This window comes from Stegostoma tigrinum, chromosome 5, assembly GCF_030684315.1.
Source record: "Stegostoma tigrinum isolate sSteTig4 chromosome 5, sSteTig4.hap1, whole genome shotgun sequence".
Taxonomy (NCBI): domain Eukaryota; kingdom Metazoa; phylum Chordata; class Chondrichthyes; order Orectolobiformes; family Stegostomatidae; genus Stegostoma; species Stegostoma tigrinum.
Window position 1 is genome coordinate 2,203,124 of NC_081358.1, and position 23,118 is coordinate 2,226,241.

At 46.6% G+C, this 23,118-nt stretch overlaps 1 protein-coding gene across 1 annotated transcript in view; it reads right to left on the minus strand.

Moving 5' to 3' along the window:
- Positions 1-23,118, minus strand: part of bmper (BMP binding endothelial regulator) — an 84,052-nt gene that overhangs the window by 7,799 nt on the left and 53,135 nt on the right. The window contains exons 10-13 of the mRNA XM_059645765.1: positions 22,907-23,011; positions 19,430-19,475; positions 17,424-17,750; positions 7,041-7,377 (exon numbers count right to left, since the gene is read on the minus strand). Of these exons, the coding sequence (XP_059501748.1) occupies positions 7,041-7,377; positions 17,424-17,750; positions 19,430-19,475; positions 22,907-23,011 (815 nt within the window). The remainder of the gene's footprint in view (positions 1-7,040; positions 7,378-17,423; positions 17,751-19,429; positions 19,476-22,906; positions 23,012-23,118) is intronic.

Below are 23,118 nucleotides of genomic sequence, written 5' to 3' on the forward strand. Positions count from 1 at the left end.
TTGAAAAGAATCTATTTCTTTTTAGTAGTTTTTTCTTCCTTGACAGACAGAAGGAAGATCGTGAAGAACACAACTGAACTCCTGGAACAATGGCTAGGCAAATTCTAAATGTGAAGAAAAAGAATTGAGGCAGTTGAGACATTGGACTAAAATTGATAAAGAAAGAGAGCATTTGCTGCGCTTAGCCAGTTCACCAAAACTGGATCAGTTGCATGTAAAAATAGAGAGAAGAACGGAAGTGGTCGAGGCATTGACATTCATATTTTCAATCCTCTTTAGGCATGTTGGGGCCGAAATATTGAAGACTTGCAAACGTTACAGATCAAGAAAGCACATCAGGACAAACGCAGTAACTATAGGCTGTCCTCCCTGGACTGACCTATCTCCTCCCTACCTCCCCACCTACATTCACCTTTACTGGCTCCATCTCCACCTCTTTAACCTATCTTCTCCTCTATCCATCTTCTATCCGCCTCCCCCTCTCTCCCTATTTATTTCAGAACCCCCTTTCCCTCCCCCATTTCTGATGAAGTGTCTAGGCCTGAAACATCAAGCTTTCCTGCTCCTCTGATGCTGCTTGGGCTGCTGTGTTCATCCAGCTCCACACTGTGTTAACTGTAGGCCTGTGAGTTTAACTTCAATGATGGAGAAGCTTTTAAAAACAATAATCCTGGCCAAAAGTAACAAGATATCCTGGGGGGGAAATTTGCTAAGGCTATTCGGGTGGGTTTAAACTAATTCAGCAGGGGGATGGGCACCAAAATTGTAGTTCGACTATAGAAAAGGTTGAGAGTAGGGTGGTCCGAAATAAAGTTTCAGGGAAGCAAGATGGCACCGGCAAGCAAGAAGTTGGTTTGAAGTGTGTCTACTTCAATGCCAGGAGCGTCCGGAATAAGGTGGGTGAACTTGCAGCATGGGTTAGTACCTGGGACTTCGATGTGGTGGCCATTTCGGAGACATGGATAGAGCAGGGACAGGAATGGTTGTTGCAGGTTCCGGGATTTAGATGTTTCAGTAAGAACAGAGAAGATGGTAAAAGGGGCGGAGGTGTGGCATTGTTGGTCAAGGACAGTATTACAGTTGCAGAAAGGATGTTTGGGGACTCGTCAACTGAGGTAGTATGGGCTGAGGTTAGAAACAGGAAAGGAGAGGTCACCCTGTTGGGAGTTTTCTATAGGTCTCCGAATAGTTCCAGAGATGTAGAGGAAAGGATAGCAAAGATGATTCTCGATAGGAGTCAGAGAGACAGGGTAGTTGTCATGGGGGACTTCAACTTTCCAGATATTGACTGGGAACACTATAGTTCGAGTACTATAGATGGGTCAGTTTTTGTTCAGTGTGTGCAGGAGGGCTTCCTGGCACAGTATGTAGACAGGCCAACAAGGGGCAAAGCCACATTAGATTTGGCACTGGGTAATGAGCCTGACCAGGTGTTAGATTTGGAAGTAGGTGAGCACTTTGGTGATAGCGATCACAATTCTGTTATGTTTACTTTAGTGATGGAAAAGCAAGGTGTATACCACTGGGCAAGAGTTATAGCTGGGGGAAAGGCAATTACAATGAGATTAGGCAAGATTTAGGGAGCATAGGATGGGGAAGGAAACTGCAGGGGATGGGCACATTAGAAATGTGGAGCTTATTCAAGGAAAAGCTCCTGTGTGTCCTAGATAAGTATGTACCTGTCAGCCACGGAGGAAGCTGTACAGTGCGGGAGCCGTGGTTTACGAAGGAGGTGGAATCTTTGGTCAAGAGGAAGAAGAAGGCTTATGTTAGGATGAGATGTGGAGGCTCAGTTAGGGTACTTGAGGGCTACGAGGTAGCCAGGAAAGACCTAAAGAGAGAACTCAGAAGAGCCAGGAGGAGACATGAGAAGTTGTTGGCAGATAGGATCAGGGTAAACCCTAAGGCTTTCTATAGGTATTTAAGGAATAAAAGAATGACGAAAGTAAGGTTAGGCCCAAACAAGGATAGTAGTGGTAAGTTGTGTGTGGAGTCAGATGAGATAGGGGAAGCACTAAATGAATATTTTTTGACAGTGTTCACTCCAGAAAATGACACTGTTGTCGAGGAGAATACTGAGATACAGGCTACTAGACTAGGTGGGATTGAGGTTCACAAGGAAGAGGTATTAGAAATCCTACAGAGGGTGAAGATAGATAAGTCCCCTGGGATGGATGGGATTTATCCTCGGATCCTCTGGGAAGCCAGGGAGGAGATTGCCGAGCCTTTGGCATTGATCTTTAACTCGTCATTGTCTACAGGAATAGTGCCAAACGACTGGAGGATAGCAAATGTGGTTCCCCTGTTCAAGAAGGGGAGTAGAGACAACCCTGGTAATTATAGACCAGTGAGCCTTACATCAGTTGTTGGTAAAGTGTTGGAAAAGGTTATAAGGGATAGGATTTATAATCATCAAGAAAAGAATAAATTGATTAGGGATAGTCAGCACGGTTTTGTGAAGGGAAGGTCGTGCCTCACAAACCCTACTGAGTTCTTTGAGAAGGTGACCAAACAGGTAGATGAGAGTAAACTGGTTGATGTGGTGTATATGAATTTCTGCAAGGCATTCGATAAGGTTCCCCACAATAGGCTATTGTACAAAATGCGGAGGAATGGAATTGTGGGAGATATAGCAGTTTGGGTCAGAAATTGGCTTGCTGAAAGAAGACAGAGGGTGGTAGTTGATGGGAAATGTTCATCCTGGAGACCAGTTACTAGTGGTGTACCGCAAGGCTCGGTGTTGGGTCCACTGCTGTTTGTCATTTTTATAAATGACCTGGATGAGGGCGTAGATGGATGGGTTAGTAAATTTGCAGATGACACTAAGGTTGGTGGAGTTGTGGATAGTGACGAAGGATGCTGTAGGTTGCAGAGAGACATAGATAAGCTGCAGAGCTGGGCTGAGAGGTGGCAAATGGAGTTTAATGCAGACAAGTGTGAGGTGATGCACTTTGGTAGGAGTAACCGGAAGGCAAAGTACTGGGCTAATGGTAAGATTCTTAGCAGTGCAGATGAGCAGAGAGATCTCGGTGTCCATGTACACAGATCCTTGAAAGTTGCCACCCAGGTTGACAGGGCTGTTAAGAAGGCATACAGTGTTTTAGCTTTTATTAATAGAGGGATCGAGTTCCGGAACCAAGAGGTTACGGTGAAGCTGTACAAAACTCTGGTGCGGCAGCACTTGGAGTATTGCGTACAGTTCTGGCCACTGCATTATAAGAAGGATGTGGAAGCTTTGGAAAGGGTGCAGAGGAGATTTGCTGGGATGTTGCCTGGCATGGAGGGAAGGCCTTACGAGGAAAGGCTGAGCGACTTGAGGCTGTTTTCATTAGAGAGAAGAAGGTTGAGAGGTGCCTTAATTGAAACATATAAAATAATCAGAGGGTTAGATAGGGTGGATAGGGAGAGCCTTTTCCCTAGGATGGTGACGGCGAGCACGAGGGGGGCATAGCTTTAAATTGAGGGGTGAAAGATATCGGACAGATGTCAGAGGTAGTTTCTTTACTCAAGTAGTAAGGGAATGGAATGCTTTGCCTGCAACGGTAGTAGATTCACCAACTTTAGGTACATTTAAGTCGTCATTGGACAAGCATATGGACATACATGGAATAGCGTAGGTTAGATGGGCTTGAGATCGGTATGACAGGTCAGCACAACATCGAGGGCCGTAGGGCCTGTACTGTGCTGTAATGTTCTATGTTCTATGTTCTAAGTTTATTAGGGAATATCAGTATGGCTTTGCTAAAGTCATTGTATTCAATTAACTTGAGATTCAGATAGTTGATGAGTTAATTGAGAAGGTCGATGTGGCGTAATATACTTCCAAAGGCATTTGACAAGCAGCCACAGTATACACTGTGTCATCAGTAAAATTAACACCCTTGGAGTAAGAGTATAGTAATTTACTGAGTGGCAGAGAACAGGGTAGTGGTGAATGGTTTTTTTTGGATTGGAAGATGGTCTACAATGGACCGGATCACAGATCAATAGTAAGACCCCTGATTTTCTTAATCTATGTTCATGACTCAAAGATGGTTGGACTGGACACATTTTCAAAACTGGTAGATGGCGCAAGAGTTGGAAGAATTGTGAACTGTGAGGAGGATGTCAATAGACTTCAATAGGGAACTGACATGCTGGTGAAATGTGCCAGATGAAATTTAATGGAGAGAAGTATGAAGTGGTTGGAAGAACGAGGAACGACAATATGGAAGGAAAGGCACAGTTCTAAATAGGTGCAGGAGAAGGTGACTTGGGGGAAAATCTGTACAAATCTGAGGCTAGCAAGATAGTTTTAGAAAGGGGTTAACAGAGCTATAAATAGAGGCAGAGTACAAAACTAGGCCAATGCTGGTGAACCTGCAGAAAACACTAGTTCAATCCACTTCTAGGCACCATACTTTAGGGAACATGAGAAGGTATAAGAAAGGGTGCAGAAAAGGTTTACAAGGAAGATTTGCAGGGTCAAGTGAATTCAGTTACAAGCAGTGCTGTCTCTAAGCTGCACACATGCACTACCGCTCCGTTTGCTTCATTAACTTGCAGTTCCAGAGGTCGCTGCTGCATGCGCACCTCACAGGCCTGTGCAGATGAAGAAAAAATGAGAAGGAATGCTGGTTATGAGAATAGGTCAGAAAAGCTGGGGCTTAAAGAGAAGGCCGAGAGGAGATTTGATTGGACATGTACAAAATCATATGAGTTTTGCACAGCACAGTTAAGACAGAAACTGTTTGGTTGCCAATAGCAAATCAAGTTGAAAACCAAAGGACACCAATTTATTGTGAATGGCAAAACAGCTAATTGTGACATGTCAGAAATCTCCTGATGCAACGAAAAGTTCAGTTCGGGAGTGCACTGAACAGTGTGCTGAAGGCAGGTTCAATCATGGCTTTCAGAAATTACCTTCAGAGAAAAAAGTTACATTGCAATGGGGAAGGGTGGCACCAGTTGAGTTGCTTGTGCAGAAAACCAGCATGGACATGACAGGCTGAATGGCCTCCTTATGTATTGCAGGTATCTTTTCATTCAGAGCTCACTAAGACGCGAATGAGGATCTTGCTCTGTCAGGCACTGATCACAGCTCATGCTCAGATTTTTAATGTCTCATGTGCAGAGTCAGAGTGCATTCTGAGCATGCAGGATCACAGTGAATCGTACAATTTTAATGTTGGCTTTCACGTGTCTCACACAATATATCTGCAACAGACAAGCTAATCGCAGGGATACTGGAATTTATGTTTGAAATTGCAATGATCTAAGTGAGCACTAGATGGAGCAATAACTTTCTCATCCCTGTCTAGTGAAGTGTTTATTACTCTCGAGGATGGCTCACTAACTTAATGCAGCAGACTGTGACAGGGCCCTGAAACCATCAAATGACATCGAACCTGTTGACTTTCAGCAGAGTTTGAGATGGCTGATAGTACCTCACTAATCCATCAGTTTGTAAACTCGGTGAAACGTAAAGCCTGTCTCCTCATTTTAAGCTGAGCCAGTGATCTCTTCCTGGGTGACTCACTCAGGTCCAGATCTGACACTTTTCACATATCGTTTTAACTGCTGCCTCAGAGGATGAGTGTCTCTCACTGAGTGTTTCTAACAAGGATTTGACCATGCTGTTAGCAAACATGGTGCACTGCACACACTCAACAGAAAATCGTACATGATCACTATAGTGGATATATTGAAACACACTATACACTTCAGCAAATTATCACAATTCCCCTTAAAATCACAGCCGAATCGCAACCTTATTTCTTAACATGGCTTTGGTCTATTAAGCACATAATCTACTTCAGCAAGCTTGTACTAAAATATCATCAATCTCATTAGTACTTGTGTACCTGATATGTAGAGTTCGGAATATGAATTCATGAAGCTTGATATTTTGTAACCAGGAAGAAATAGCTCAGCATGAAGCCACTGGATTGTCATAAAATCCCATGTGATTCATGAATGCCTTTTAGGGAAAGAGATCACCATCCTTTTTCCAATCCAGGTCCACACATGTTTCCAGTCCCAGACTAGATAACTAACTCAATGCCCTGAATTCACAGACCCAATGTTGGTTACTTGCCTGCACAGCAAGGCCTGGTTCCCTCACCATTGCTGGGGAGTTGAGCCAAATTCCTGATACTTGACCTTCTCAGTCCCTTCAAACTGAATTTAGCAAATCTTTCCCGGAATAGAATGAGCAAGAGGGAGGAGGCCGGTTAGGATTTGTTCATTAACTTCAGACTGTGCCCTAACAGGGTTAACATGTATTTAGGAATATTGTCTCTATGCAGGAATTTAAAACTCAAAATATGGCAAAAAATCTCTCCGAAGTGTATGTGTGACTGGTTCACATATATATAACAGTACCGTGCCAAGGCTGCATTATCCCTTCCCTGTGACAGTTTAACACAGGGACTGTGGAATGTTTATAACTCCTCCTGCTCACACATCCCACACTGACCGAGGGCAGGCCTGGGCAATCAGAGTCTAAATAAGTCATCTCTGAGAGAGGGAGACACCCCCATCCACCCACATCAGTAACAATGGGTGGGGAGGGGCTGCCCACTCTCTGGGACAGGGGATTATTTAGTGCTACCTGACAGTCAGCAGAACTGTTAAAATCTCTTCTCAGGATGTGGGTATTCCTGATAAGTGCCGATATTTATTACCCGGGCCTTAGAGAGTGTTAAGTGAACCTTCTTGAATGGCTGGTCAAACCTTATTGTCCCACTTCAGAGTGAAGAATCTGCCACATGCAGTCGGAATGGAGTCACATAGAGGCCAGGCTGCCTCCCACTAATACAGCAGCTTTAACACAGTAATACATCCCTAGGTGCTTCACAGGAGTCATTAGCAAATTAAACCTGGTGCTAATCCAGATGAAGAGATCTTAGAACAAATGATCTGAAGCTTGGACACAGTGCTCAGTTATTAGGAATCTCTTAACAGAAGACTGATTTTTTAAAATGGGAATCTGAGAGCACTCTGGTCAGGTTGGATCGGAGTTACCTTTTACCACAGACAATCCTGCAGGAAATGCTCACCTGTAGAACAAAACATAGTCGACCTTTGAGTGGCAGTTCTTAAAGGCCCAGGACTTCAGTTTTTGACATTCCCTGTGAGCCCGGAACTTCACCTTTACAACCCCCGAACATAGATGCGGTCGTAATCTCCGCTGGGGTCTGTTACAAATTCTGTTTGATTCCACTCGCCATGATTCAGCGAAAGCATCAACTTCAAACTTGAAATTGCCATCTCCACCAATCAGATCATCTCGTTTATGCCCATTGTAGTTCCCACACAGACCACAAAGCTTGCCTTTCAATCCTGGATTTGCCAGAACTTCCACAAAACTGTCTCCATCCCATGAAATCACAATACCTGGAAAAAGTAAGAAGGTATTACTGACAATCTTCAAACTAACATGAACGCTCAAACTCGGCTCGGGAACAGCTGGTAGTACACTTGTCTCTGAACTAGAAGGCTGTGGGTTCAGGTTCCACTCCAGTAACTTCAGCACAGAAATTACAGACCATTACAAATGACTACTATACTGTCAGAGGGTCAGTGCTGAGGGAATGCCGCACTGTCGGAGGATCAGTGCTGAGGCAGTGCCGCACTGTCAGAGGGTCAGTGCTGAGGGAGTGCCGCACTGTCGGAGGGTCAGTGCTGAGGGAGTGCCGCACTGTCAGAGGGTCAGTGCTGAGGGAGTGCCGCACTGTCGGAGGGTCAGTGCTGAGGGAGTGCCACACTGTCGGAGGGTCAGTGCTGAGGCAGTGCCGCACTGTCAGAGGGTCAGTGCTGAGGGAGTGCCACACTGTCGGAGGATCAGTGCTGAGGCAGTGCCGCACTGTCAGAGGGTCAGTGCTGAGGGAGTGCCGCACTGTCGGAGGATCAGTGCTGAGGGAGTGCCGCACTGTCAGAGGGTCAGTGCTGAGGGAGTGCCGCACTGTCGGAGGGTCAGTGCTGAGGGAGTGCCGCACTGTCAGAGGGTCAGTGCTGAGGGAGTGGGCACTGTCAGAGGGTCAGTGCTGAGGGAGTGCTGCACTGTCAGAAGGTCAGTGCTGAGGGAGCGCCGCATTGTCGGAGGGTCAGTGCTGAGGGAGCGCCGCACTGTCGGAGGATCAGTGCTGAGGGAGCGCCGCACTGTCGGAGGATCAGTGCTGAGGGAGCGCCGCACTGTCGGAGGATCAGTGCTGAGGGAGCACCGCACTGTGAAAGGGTCAGTACTGAGGGAATGCCGCACTGTCGGAGGGTCAGTGCTGAGGGAGTGTTGCACTGTCAGAGGGTCAGTGCTAAGGGAGCACCGAAATGTCTGAGGGTCGATGCTGAGGGAGTGCCGCACTGTCTGAGGGTCAGTGCTGAGGGAGCACCGCGCTGTCTGAGGGTCAGTGCTGAGGGAGCGCCGCACTGTCTGAGGGTCAGTACAGAGGGAGCGCCGCGCTGACTGAGGGTCAGTGCTGATGGAGTGCCGCGCTGTTGGAGGGTCCGTACTGAGGGAGCGCCGCACTGTCGGAGGGTCGGTGCTGATGGAGTGCTGTGCTGTCGGAGGGTCAGTGCTGATGGAGTGCCGCACTGTCGGAGGGTCAGTGCTGATGGAGTGCTGCGCTGTTGGAGGGTCAGTGCTGAGGGAGTGCCGCGCTGTTGGAGGGTCAGTGCTGAGGGAGTGCCGCACTGTCAGAGGGTCAGTACAGAGGAAGCGCCGCACTGTCGGAGGGTCAGTGCTGATGGAGCGCCGCACTGTCGGAGGGTCAGTGCTGATGGAGTGCCGCACTGTTGGAGGGTCAGTGCTGAGGGAGCGCCGCACTGTTGGAGGGTCAGTGCTGAGGGAGTGCCGCACTGTTGGAGGGTCAGTGCTGAGGGAGTGCCGCACTGTCAGAGGGTCAGTACAGAGGAAGCGCCGCACTGTCGGAGGGTCGGTGCTGACGGAGTGCTGCGCTTTTGGAGGGTCAGTGCTGAGGGAGTGCTGCACTGACGGAGGGTCAGTGCTGAGGGAGTGCTGTGCTGTTGGAGGGTCAGTGCTGAGATGCTGCCAGACCTACTGAGCTTTTCCAGCAATGTCCAGTTTTTGTTTGTCATAGTCTTCCTATTTTTCTGTCTACACTTTGTCAACTTTATTCTCTCTCCTCTGTTCCTTCTGGCCTTCTGTTTCCTCAAGGTCCTCTCCCTTTCTCTCTTTTCTCTCCCCTGATTATCCTGTCCAAATTTCCAAATTCATTACAGGCAGCTGGGAGCATCCTCGGCAACATTCCACAAAATGTTAAATTGGAACTTGAGTCAAATAAAGAAAATGACAGTTTTGAGTTTTCAATGGTTATGTTGCTAATGAATTCATTTTGACTTTAACGTGGAATAGGTACCGTATTGAAACTCTTTTGTCACATGAAGTACGTCACACAAACAGGGAAATTCAGGAGGGCAGTGTCTTAGTTCTTGGGAAGGCAGATTCCCTAAAAGGTCCTGAGCAACTTGCTTCAGTGCTTTAACTGAAGATGTACCTGTATGACAGTGATGCGACAGAATGCTGAATATTTAATGCTTGACATAACCTATATTTCATGAAAATTAAATAAATATTTTAGAGGAACAGTTTTAATTGGCATGAAATCACTTCAGCCCTTCAATGTTTGTTTTGTGCTGCGTGAATGTGTTTCCATACTGATGGCAGAAGTAACTCATTACGGCTCTATTGCTGATGTTGTTTTAGGGGAGCTGTCCCCAAGGTCAGATAATGGTAAACTGACACAGCAGCTAATGCGCAGGAAGGTCCTCCCATCAGACTGAGACCAGAGACTACACTGGAGGAATGAAGTAATACCAGAAGATTAATTTTTAAGAGTTAACGAGCCAACAGCTGGAAGAAAATATTGAGTGCTTTTTCATTTTACAATCATCCATTATCTGTGCTCTTTTCTTTAACCTTCGAGATTAACTTTGCCAACACTTCCTATTTTGGAAGGAAATTCTCTATTTTGTTTGGAACAAAGTAACCATACTTGCTCAGTTTCTACTTCCATATGAAGTTGCTCCAGTTTTTAATGTTATGGTTGTTTTTCCTCACCCTGGACTGGTACCAATGAGCAGTGATCGTGGTGTATCAATTCTCCAGCAGCTCATGGATAGTTAAATATCTGAAGTCTGTGTTGTATGGATGGTTTGAAAGATTTTGTATCCGAGATGTCAGCTTCCTTGGCAACCTAATTGGACATTTATCCAGCACATCTGTTTGCCTAATGATCAGATTTTGCTGGGGTACTCTGAAATGAAGCTTGGCTCTCCTGAATTGCAGGGGGTGAACCTCATTTTCTGAGATTCCTCTTGCCAAGAAGCAGAACCCCTATTGTGTGATGCTGTGTAGGCAGTTTGAGCTGAAGAGCCAATAGTACAAGTACCAGTTTTATAAGGCAGTAGTGGGTTTTTGAATAAGTGGGAAAAGAAGACAGCATTTGCAGTGAGAATGCTGATAATGTGACACGCAGCTCAAGCAATGCGCTGTCAGGCATTTCTTTCACAATGATTCAGGAGAGAGCTTTAAAGTTAATCCAGATGGAAAGTTTCCACCTTTGGCTCACTGAGGATCACTAGCCCGATCCAATCTGAAAGCAGCAACAACTTGCATTTATATAGCATCTTCAACATAGTAAAACTTCCCATGGTGCTTCATAGGAATTCTGTTAAAGTAAGAATTGCACCGAGGCACATGCAGTGATTTTGGCACTCGCCCACCAATCATTTTATAGGGACAGGGTGAGAAGATGATGGGCTAGCCGCCCAGGCAGACTGATCAAGGCACAGAGATATAGACAAAGGCCGGTCTGGAGTTACAGGAAAAAAAATCCAATAAACAGCCTCCATTAGAGGCAAAGTAGACCGCTTATCTGTGGCTTGAAGTGCAGAAGACTATTGATATATTCTAATTTTTGCTTTTTCAAAATCTGCAAGTCTTTTACTCTACTTTGAAAGCTTTGTGCCACCTGGAGTGACAATAATTAACTGTAGATTGCTAATCACACTCCTGTGTGAGATGTATTTTTATAGCTGTTCCTGCAATGAGCTCTATGAAACAATATTAGCTTTCAGGTTGTTAAAATATTATTTTAAAACTAATTGAAATGTGACTGACAAAGGTTTAAACAATAAATTAAACTCCTGGTGTTACCAGGAGTTAGACATCTGAGTGAATTCAAATGCTGGGTTCTGAAGTTAGTATTTGAGGAGATACACTGCTTTGAAATAGATAAAAACTTCCATTTATTAAACACCTCTCACAATCTCAGGAAGATGCAATGCACTTTTCAGTCTTTGACACACTTTTTGAAGTGCAGTTAAAGTCCTAACATAGGAAAAGATACACAGCAAGATCCCACCAGCATGCGATAATTACCAGATAAGCTGTTACAGAGGTCACGATTCAGAGATAAAATTTGATTCGAGGACACCAGGCAGGAGCCCCATACCCAATCTTCCTCCATTTTGAGCCATTCCATCTTATACATCTACCAAAGGGTACAGATGTGCCTCAGTGTAACATCTTACCTGTCAGATGGCAGTTCTGACAGTGTGGCACTCCCTCAGCACTGACCCTCTGACAGTGCGGCACTCCCTCAGTACTGACACTCCGACAGTGCGGCGCTCCCTCACCACTGACCCTCTGACAGTGCGGCATTCCCTCAGTACTGACCCTCTGACAGTGCGGCATTCCCTCAGTACTGACCCTCCGACAGTGCGGCACTCCCTCAGTACTGACCCTCTGACAGTGCGGCATTCCCTCAGCACTGATCCTCTGACAGTGCGGCATTCCCTCAGTACTGACCCTCCGACAGTGCGGCACTCCCTCAGTACTGACCCTCCGACAGTGTGGCATTCCCTCAGTACTGACCTTCTGACAGTGCGGCACTCCCTCAGTACTGACCCTCTGACAGTGCGGCACTCCCTCAGTACTGACCCTCTGACAGTGCGGCACTGCCTCAGTACTGACCCTCCGACAGTGCTGCGCTCCCTCAGCACTGATCCTCCGACAGTGCGGCATTCCCTCAGTACTGACCCTCAGACAGCGCGGCACTGCCTCAGTACTGACCCTCCGACAGTGCAGCGCTCCCTCACCACTGACCCTCTGACAGTGCGGCATTCCCTCAGCACTGATCCTCCGACAGTGCTGCACTCCTTCAGTACTGACCCTCCGACAGCGCAGCCATCCCTCAGTACTGACCCTCTGACAGTGCGGCGCTCCCTCAGTACTGACCCTCCGACAGTGTGGCGCTCCCTCAGTACTGACCCTCCGACAGTGCGGCACTGCCTCAGTACTGACACTCCGACAATGCAGCCATCCCTCAGCACTGACCCACCGACAGTGCGGTACTCCCTCAGCACTGACCCTTTGACAATGCTGCACTGGGGGAAGGCGATGGCCTTGTAGTATCATTGCTAGACTATTAATGCAGAGACTCAGATAATGTTCCGAAGACCCAGGTTCGAATCCCTCCACGGCAGATGATGGAATTTGAATTCAACAGAAACAAACTTGGAAGTAAGAATCTATTGATGTCCATGAAACCATTGCCGATTGTTGGAAAATCTAATCTGGTTCATTAATGCCCTCCAGGAAAGGAAATCTGAAAGCTTCACCTCGTCTGGCCTACATGTGACTCCGGATCCACAGCAATGTGATTGACTCTCAACTGGCCTCTGAAATGGCTGGGCAAGCCATTCAGTTGTACCAATCGCAACAAAGTCTCAAAGAAATGCAACTAGACAGATCACACCCGGCATTGACCTGGGCACTGGAAATGACGATGACAGAAACAGCCCTGTGGACCCTGCAAAGTCCTGCTCACTGACATCTGGGGGTTAGTGCGAAAACTGGGAGAGCAGTCTCACAGACTAGTCTAGCAACAACCTGACACAGTCATACTCACAGAATCATACCTCACACACACTGTCCCAGACACACCATCACTATCCCTGGATATATTTTGTCCCACCAGCAGGACAGACCCAGCAAAGGGGGCGGCGCAGTGAGATACTGTCGGGAGGGAGTTACTCTCGGAATCCTCAACATTGACTCCAGACCCCATGAAGTCTGATGGTTTCAGGTTAAACTTGGGCAAGGAAACCTCCTGCTGATTACCACATACCGTCCTCCCTCAGCTGATGAGTCAGTCTCTCCTCAATGTGAGGAAGCACTGAGGATGGAAAGGGCACAAAATGTACTCTGGGTGAGGGATTTCAACATCCACCATGAAGAGTGGTTCAGCAGCAGGACGAGTGATAGAGCTGGTCGGGTCCTATAGCACATAACTCCTAGACGGTGTCTGTGCCAGGTGGTGAGGGAACCAACAAGAGGGAAAAGCATACTTGACCTCATCCTTACTAACCTCCCAGCTGGAGATCATGACAGTGTTAGTAGAGCCACCATCGCACAGCCCTTGTGGAGGCAAAGTCTCTCCTTCACGTTCAGAATAACCTCCATTGCATTGTGTGTCACTATCACCGTGATCAATGGGACAGGCTTCGCACTGATCTCGCAACTCAAGAACGGGCATCCATGAGGCACAGTGGGCCAACAGCAGCCGGAAGAATAATAGAGCACAATCTGTAACCTTGTGGCTTGGCATATCCCCCCCTCAACCATTACCATCAAGGCAGGGGATCAATCCTGGTTCAGGAGGGTATGTCAGGAGCAAACCTGAAGACGAGGTGTCAATCTGGTGAAGCCAACTCGTCCATGCTGACTAGACATTCCACAGATAAAGGATCAGACCTAAGCTCTGCAGTCCTGCCACATCCATTTGTGAATGGGGGTGGACAATTAAACAATTCACTGGAGGAGGAGGCTCCACAAATATCCCCATCCTCAATGATGGAAGAGCCCAGCACATCAGTGCAAAAGATGAGGCTGAAGCATTTGCAGCAATCTTCAGACAGAAGCGCTGAATGGATGAGCCATCTCGGCCTCCTCCAGTGGTCCCCACCATTATAGATACAAGCCTTCAGCCAATTCTATTTGATCCATGTGATATCCAGAAACAGCTGGGGACACTGGATACTGCAAAGGCTATGCTCCCTGACCACATTCCAGCAATAGTACTGAAGACTTGTGCTCCAGAACTTGCTGCTCCCCGAGCCAAGCTGTTCCAGTCCGGTTACAACACTGGCATCTACCTGGTAATGTGGAAAACTGCCTAAATGTGTCCTGTACACAAAAAGCAGGACAAATCCGACCTGTCTAGTACTGCCCCATCAATCTCCTCTCGATCATCAGTAAAGTGATGGAAAGTGTCAGTAACAGAGCTACCTGCTCAGCAATAACCTGCTCAGTGACGCCCAGTTTGGGTTCTGCCAGGGCCACTCAGCTCCTGACCTTATTACAGCCTTGGTTCAAACATGGACAAAACAGCTGCGTTCCAGAGGTGAGGTGAGAGTGGCAGCCCTTGGTATAAAGGCTGCATTCGACCGAGTGTGGCATCAAGGAGCCCTGGCAAAACTGGCATCAATGGGTATCAGGGAGCAAACGCTCCGCTGGTTGGAGTCATACCTGACACATAGGAAGATGGTGGTGGTTGTGGGAGGTCAGTCATCTCAGGTCCAGGACGTCTCTGCAGGAGTTCCTCAGGGTAGTGTCTTAGGCCCAACCATCTTCAGCTGCTTCATCAATGCCCTTCCCTCCACCATAAGGTGAGAAGTGGGGATGTTCACCGATGTTTACACAATGTTCAGCACCATTCATGACTCCTCAGATGCTGAAGCAGTCCGTGTTCACATGCAACAAGATACGGACAATACCCAGGCTTCGGCTGACAAGTGGCAAGTGACATTTGCGCCACATAAATGCCAGGCTATGACCATCATCAATAAGAGACAATCTAACCATGGCCCCTTGACATTCAATGGTGTTGCCATCACTGAGTGCCCCTCTATCAACATCCTGGGGGTTACCATTAACCAGAAACTCAACTGGACACACCACATTAACACAGCATCTACAAGAGCAGGCCAGAAGCTGGGAATACTGCAGTGAATAACTCACCTCCTGACTCCTCAAAGCCTGTCCACCATCTACAAGGCACAAGTCAGGAGAGTGATGGAATACTCCCCACTTGCCTGGATGAGTGCCACCCCTACAACACTCAAGAAGCTTGACACCATCCAGGACAAAGCAGCCCATTGATTGGCATCACATCCACAAGCGTCCACTCCCTCCACCACTGACACTCAGTAGCAGTGTGTACTATCTATAAGATGCTCTGCAGAAATTCACCAAAGATCCTCAGACAGCACCTTCCAAACCCATAACCATGTCCATCTGGAAGGACAAAGGCAGCAGATATACTGGAACACCAGCACCACCAAGTTCCCCTCCAAACCGCTCACCATCCTGACTTGGAAATATATCACTGCTCCTTTACTGTCACTGGGTCAAAATCCTGGAATTCCCTCCCTAACAGTATTTTGGGTCAACCCACAGCAGGAGGACTGCAGTGGTTCAAGAAGGCAGCTCACCATCACCTTCTCAAGGGCAACTAGGGATGGGCAGGAAATGCTGACCCAGCCAGCGATGCCCACACCCCACAATAAGAAAAAGTGTTGTTCAGTACAGGCCCTCTGTCAACTGTACTGACTGCAGGGCAGTGCTGGCTAACTTACTCATAGCTTTCAAAAGCAGTTTGAATAAATATCTGAAAAGGAGAATTTTTACAGGATTTAGAGACAAGTGAAAGGGCAATGAGGATATTTGGTAATTATTTTAAAGGATCAGCACTGCTAGAATGGGTGGAGTGTTCCCATCCATGATCTTGAACAATTCACTCATCTGATAAACTGAGGACGAAATGATGACGTTCCCTGGTCTGAAGTGGTTTTGTAGCTCAGATCACACATTGCATCTGTTCATTGAGTCCTAAGGGGGTGGCCACCTCACATTCCTTTTTAATTAAACATCACAGGGGTTCTGCCAGAGGGAAAGGATTCACATCCCAGATTTGTATAGCTCAGCACTGAGCAAAATCTTCCACTGACTGGGAAAGGATCTGATTACTATAGCATGGGTAAAACTGAGGGATGTGTCGCATTTACTTTGGCTGCACCACCTCTGCAGAGGGAAAGTTATCCCTGACTAGATTACAATTTCCTGAGAAATTTATACATTAACTTGTGGTTCACAGACTTAGTGTGTGAACAAAGTGTTTTAGATCAGTTTCAAGCAGGAAAAGCCTGGTCTTTAAATTGTACTCAAATATCGAAAGCAAAAACAAGTTAATAATGGAATATATTGGCACTGAGAGTTATTTAAAATATTTCTTTTTCTTAAACATACAAGCTGTTTCCTCAAACATTTCGAAAAAAAGAAAGTCACAGTTTAGCCTATTCAGCCCCTCCCTATAACTCAAACCCTGCAGTCCTGGCTACATCCTTGTCAATCTTTTCTGCACCCTCTCAAGTTTAAGAACATCCTCCCTATAGCAGGGAGACCAGAATTGTACACATTATTCCAAAAGTGGCCTCACCAATTTCCTCTACAGCCACAACATGATGTCCCGACTCCTAACCTCAATGTTCTGACCAATGAGGGCAAGCCTACCAAATGCCTTCTCTTCACCAGCCTGTTTACCTCCACTTTCAAGGGACGAAAGGTCAGCAACAGAACTACATGCTGCTTCCACGCTCCTCACCTTGATGAAAATAATCTGTACTTTTAATTACATAGGAGGAATGATCTACCGACCAAACAGACTTCATGATGCAGCACATACAGTATGTGGAAATGCTGTTCTAGGGAATGCATATCCGATATAATGAGTGCGCTGTAGATATGCAACTTATGATATTGTCGATATTGCCTGGTAATAAAATTCACATTTCACAGTCTACAGTACCTTTCACAATCTCAGGATATCCCAAAGTGCTTTATAGCTGATGGAGAGATAGGAGGAACTGCAGATGCTGGAGAATCTGAGATAACAAGGTGTGCTGAAGGGTCTAGGCCCGAAACGTCATCTTTCCTACTCCTTTGATGCTGCTTGGCCTGCTGTGTTCATCCAGCTCTACACCTTGTTATCTATTATAGCTGATGGAAGTATTTTTGAGATATTTTCACTTTGTAATGTAGGAAACATAACCAGTTTGAACACAGCAAGTTCCCAGAAACAAGAATGTGAAAATATCAGCTAATCTGTTTTTGTGGTGTTAACTGAGAGACAAATATTGGCCACCAGTAAGCACTCCTCTGCTTTTCTACAAAAATAAATGTCATGGGATTTTCCTTATCCCATCCTCCAGCACTGCAGCACTTCCTTAGCTTTCATTTTGTGTACACCTTCAGAGTAAGATTTGAACGTAAAGCATTCTAAGTCCAATCCCTGAGCCAGGGCTGACAGCAGCTCCAAGTTGCGAGAGAATTTTTATACATCAATAATATTTCTGTAGCTCACCTGCTTCTGTTGTTACTTTCAGTAAGTAACCATCTAATTCAATGGAGAATTGTTGGTTCTTATAGGGCAGGGAGATCTTCAGCCCATCTTTCTTCACAGTCAGATGTTGCAAGAGGCTAATACTGGTCCCACTTAGCATCACCTCGATGGATTTGGTCCATGAGTAGGCATAGGTCCTGCGGGCATCATTTTGCACCAACACCTGGAAACTAGCTACACTAGAGCAGTCCTTAGTTAACACATACTGGCACGTCCCTTGGAAGTTAAAGGCTCTTCCATCAAACGTGTTGTAATGAGGGTCACCAAACACAGTGCAAACACCCGGCTCTGGGAAGGTTAAAACAGACAGTCAGCGTCAGAAACACACATTGAGACTTACAGTAGGAGACCTCAGTACAATCACATCAGAGACCAGAGATGAAAAGGGGCAAAGAATGGGAAGACAGAGCCAAGGGGAGAGGGAGGCAGGGGGAGGAAGGGACAAGTGGGCAGGAGGGGTTTGGGGAATGGAGGACAGGATTGGGGAAGGAGAGATATGCTGATGAGGGGCAGAGATAAGCTTGCTTGGAGAGGGAGAGAAATGGGTGGAGGAAGTGAAGGTGGTTGGAGGACAGGGCCTGGGGAAAGAGGAAGAGAGTTGGGGAGCATGCAGGAGGAGAGAAGTGGGGAAGGGCAGACAGGGGCTGAAGGAACTGGAGGAGGTTACAGAGTTAGATAGGGAGGGCTGTAGCGACTGGAAGAGGTTACAAAGTTGAGGAGTGTTGTAGCAAACATAGCAGAGATATTGTATCAGTGATAATGGGAACTGCAGATGCTGGAGAATCTAAGATAACAAAGTGTGGAGGTGGATGAACACAGCAGACCAAGCAGCATCTCAGGAGCACAAGGGTCTAGGCCCAAAACGTCAGCTTTTGTGCTCCTGAGATGCTGCTTGGCCTGCTGTGTTCATCCAGCTCCAAACTTTGTTATATAGCAGAGATATGGAGTCTGGGAGAGGTTAGAGATTGGGAAGATTAAAGAGCCTGGAAGATTTGGAGCACCTGGAAGAGATTAAGACTGGAAGTGTTACAGAGATAGGGAGGATTGTATGAGCTGGAGGAGGTTACAGAGATACTGAGGGTTGTAGGAGGTGGAAAAGATTACAGAAATGGGGAGTCAATACGTTTTTGAATGAACACTAAAGTTTTGAGTTCTGAATCAGGTGTTCTCTGCTGGTTTCATTGCATCATAATGAACCTCGCTGCTCCTGGAGGTAGAGGTAAGCTGTGTAGCATGAAAGGCAGAAGGCTGCTTAAAGGGCAGAATACCCCGACAAATAGCTCGGCAGCTTTGTTCATAGCGTCAGCACAAGCAGGGGCCTTAAGGCGGGGGTGGGTGGGGGGAGTCGCAGAATGTGGAGGTTACTGGTTACTGGCTAATATTCAGGCAAGGCTTCTATTACCAGCAGTTTCCTGGTTGTTACTTTTACAGTGAAACTTTACTGTAAGTGGGATTAAAACTCGATTATACTTGAACAAAATTTCCACTCCTCACCTGGCAAATATTCCACAGGGTGGGAACAGCAAAGAAGGGAATTTCAGCCTATGGAAAAGTCCATTCCTCCATTCTTCCCTACCTCACCACAATGCTGACAAAATATATAAGTCCCTCCCTACCCTGTAACCCTCCCCATACCATCGGCCTTCCCCCAACCACTGTTCTCTCTATTGTACCTCTCTCATCTCCCACGTTACAATCCTTATGCCCCCTCCAACGTGCTCCTCTCTTCCTGAAAACGCTTCCCTCCCTCTTTTTCCTACCATTCCCCATGTCCTTGCCCCCAGTGGATTCTCCTTTGAGAACATATAGGACATAGAATGGTCCTGGTATGGTTCTTTTCATCCACATGCCCTATTATCTCACCCCCACATCCAATGCAAGAGGGCTGCAGGGGAGTGAATGAATTTGTCAATTGGAGCTGATATTTCCGAGTTGGAAAGATTATAGACAGGGATATATTTACTCACTTTCCGTGCAGATTGGACAGCATCCATTCCTGTTAATGATTTTACCCTGTCAGATGAAAACATACTTTATTTGAGAAATAAAACAAACCTGTGGAATTATTTACAAATCAGTTCAGACTTACAGTACATAGAACATAACAGCACAGTACAGGCTCTTCAGCCCTCAATGTTGTGCCGACCTGTCATACCAATCTCAAGCCCATCTAACCTATACTATTCCATGTTCGCCCATATGCTTGTCCAATGACTACTTAAATGTACCTCAAGTTGGCAAATCTACTACCGTTGCAGGCAAAGCGTTCCATTCCCTTACTACTCTCTGAGTAAAGAAACTACCTCTGACATCTGTCCTATATCTTTCACCCCTCAATTTAAAGCTATGCCCCCTCGTGCTCGCCGTCACCATCCTAGGAAAAAGGCTTTCCCTATCCACCCTATCTAACCCTCTGATTATTTTATATGTTTTAATTAAGTCACCTCTCAACCTTCTTCTCTCTAACGAAAACAGCCTCAAGTCCCTCAGCCTTTCCTCGTAAGACCTTCCCTCCATACAAGGCAACATCCTAGTAAATCTCCTCTGCACCCTTTCCAAAGCTTCCACATCCTTCTTATAATGCGGTGACCAGAACTGTATGCAATACTCCCAGTGTGGCTGCACCAGAGTTTTGTACAGCTGCAGCATAACCTCTTGGTTCTGGAACTCGATCCCTCTATTAATAAAAGCTAAAACACTGTATGCCTTCTTAACAGCCCTGTCAACCTGGGTGGCAACTTTCAAGGATCAATGTATATGGACACCGAGATCTCTCTGCTCATCTACACTAACTAGAATCTTACCATTAGCCCAGTACTTTGCATTCTGGTTACTCCTACCAAAGTGCATCATCTCATACTTGTCCGCATTAAACTCCATTTGCCACCTCTCAGCCCAGCTCTGCAGCTTATCTACGTCTCTCTGCAACCTACAACATCCTTTGTCACTATCCACAACTCCACCGACCTTAGTGTCATCTGCAAATTTACTAACCCATCCTTCTACGCCCTCATCCAAGTCATTTATAAAAATGACAAACAGCAGTGGACCCAACACCGACCCTTGCGGTACACCACGAGTAACTGGTCTCCAGGATGAACATTTCCCATCAACTACCACCCTCTGTCTTCTTTCAGCAAGCCAATTTCTGATCCAAACTGCTATGTCTCCCTCAATCCCATTCCTCCGCATTTTGTACAATAGCCTATTGTGGGGAACCTTATAAAACGCCTTGCTGAAATCCATATACACCACATCAACCGGTTTACTCTCATCTACCTGTTTGGTCACCTTCTCAAAGAACTCAGTAGGGTTTGTGAGGCACGACCTACCCTTCACAAAACCGTGCTGACTATCCCTAATCAAATTATTCTTCTCTAGATGATTATCAATCCTATCTCTTATAACCTTTTCCAACACTTTACCAACAACTGATGTAAGGCTCACTAGTCTATAATTACCAGGGTTGTCTCTACTCCCCTTCTTGAACAGGGGAACCACATTTGCTATCCTCCAGTCGTCTGGCACTATTACTGTAGACAATGATGAGTTAAAGATCAATGCCAAAGGCTCGGCAGTGTCCTCCCTAGTTTCCCAGAGGATCCGAGGATAAATCCCATCCGTCCCAGGGGACTTATCTATCTTCACCCTCTGAAGGATTTCTAATACCTTTTCCTTGTGAACCTCAATCCCACCTAGTCTAGTAGCCTGTATCTCAGTATTCTCCTCGACAACATTATCGTTTTCTAGAGTGAATACTGTCAAAAAATATTCATTTAGTGCTTCCCCTATCTCATCTGACTCCACACACAACTTCCCACTTGATTGGGCCTAATCTTACTCTCGTCATTCTTTTATTCCTTAAATACCTATAGAAGTAGTTTCAATAAATCTCTGTATAGCCAGAAAATAACTCTGCTAGGTGAGACAACTACAAAAGATAATATAAACTGGGAAAAAGAATGTGTTCCTTTAAGTGAGATAATAAGGTGTAGAGCTGGATGAACACAGCAGGCCAAGCAGCATCAGAGGAACAGGAAGGCTGACATTTCAGGTCTGGACTCTTCTTTAGAAATGGGGGAGGGGAACGGAGTTCTGAAATAAACAGGAAAAGAGGAGGAGGTGGATTGAAGATGGACAGAGGAGGAAATAGATTAGATTCCCTACAGTGTGGAAACAGGCCCTTCGGCCCTGCAAGTCCGCACCGCCCCTCGAAGCATCCCACCCTGACCCATCCCCCTATAACCCTATAACCCCTAAACACTACGGGCAATTTAGCATGGCCAATCCACCTAGCCTGCACATCTTTGGACTGTGGGAGGAAACCGGAGCACCCGGAGAAAATCCATGCAGACACAGGGAGAATGTGCAAACCCCACACAGACAGTCGCCGGAGGCTGGAATCGAACCTGGGTCTCTGGTGCTGTGAGGCTGCAGGGCTAACCACTGAGCCACGGACAGGTCAAGGAGGCGGGGATGAGGCTAGTAAGTAGGAGGTGGGGATGGGGGTTGAGGTGGGAGGAGGGGATAGGTGGAAGAAAAGATGGGCAGATTAGGGAGGCGGGGACGAACTGGGCTGGTTTTGTGATGCAGTGGGGGAAGGGGAGATTTTGAAGCTTGTGAAGTCTACATTGATACCATTGGGCTGCAGGGTTCCCAAGCAGAATATGAGTTGCTGTTCCTGCAACCTTTGGGTGGCATCGTTGTGGCACTGCAGGAGGTGTCATCCTGCCTCTTTGACTAGTCCGTCTTCCCCGGGCTGACCAACTCCCACCCTACCTCCCCACCTACACTCACCTTTACTGGCTCCATCCCCGCCTCTTTGACCTAACTGTCTCCTCTCCACCTATCTTCTCCTCTATCCATCTTCCATCTGACTCCCCCTCTCTCTCTATTTATTTCAGAATCCCCTTCCCCTCCCCCATTTCTGAAGAAGAGTCCAGACCTGAAATGTCAGCTTTCCTGTTCCTCTGATGCTGCTTGGCCTGCTGTGTCCATCCAGCTCCACACTGTGTTATCTCAGACTCTCCAGCACCGGCAGTTCCCACTATCACTGAATCATATTAATTCAGACTGGCAAAAGGGAATAGCGCTTCCCAGGAGACTCCACAGCACTGAGGATGTCACCTAGCAAGGGGACGAAATGTCTGCTATCAAACCTCCCAGCTCAGCGAACACACCAACATCTACAATCAGCATCCGTGCTATAAATTTTCACTCAAACGCTGACAAAGTAAGTCCGTAATCAAATTGCTCATCGCTTATTTTCCAGCTGGAAAACACCAGTTGTAACTGCTGGACGCACCTGCCTCTGGTCCATTTCAAAGTTGGTGACGCTATGGAAGAGTTTAGAAGCTGCCCATGTCACTATACCTTCCACTAAAGCTGATGGAATGTGCGGTACATAGTTCAAACATAGGTTTGGCTACATCACGTTCACTCACCGCAGGACAGCTCTTGATGGGGGAGCATTCCTTCCTCCAACATTCTGTCACTCCCTTCTTACAAGTACAAAGAGAGCAGTTCACGGACGACCACATTTCTCCATCCTAAAGAGAGTGCAGAAAAAATGTGACTTTATAGAAATCCTCTCCCCTTGATCTGTACTTTAACAAGGAATCATCACTACCCTTCCCCTATTTTGGCAATTTCTGAC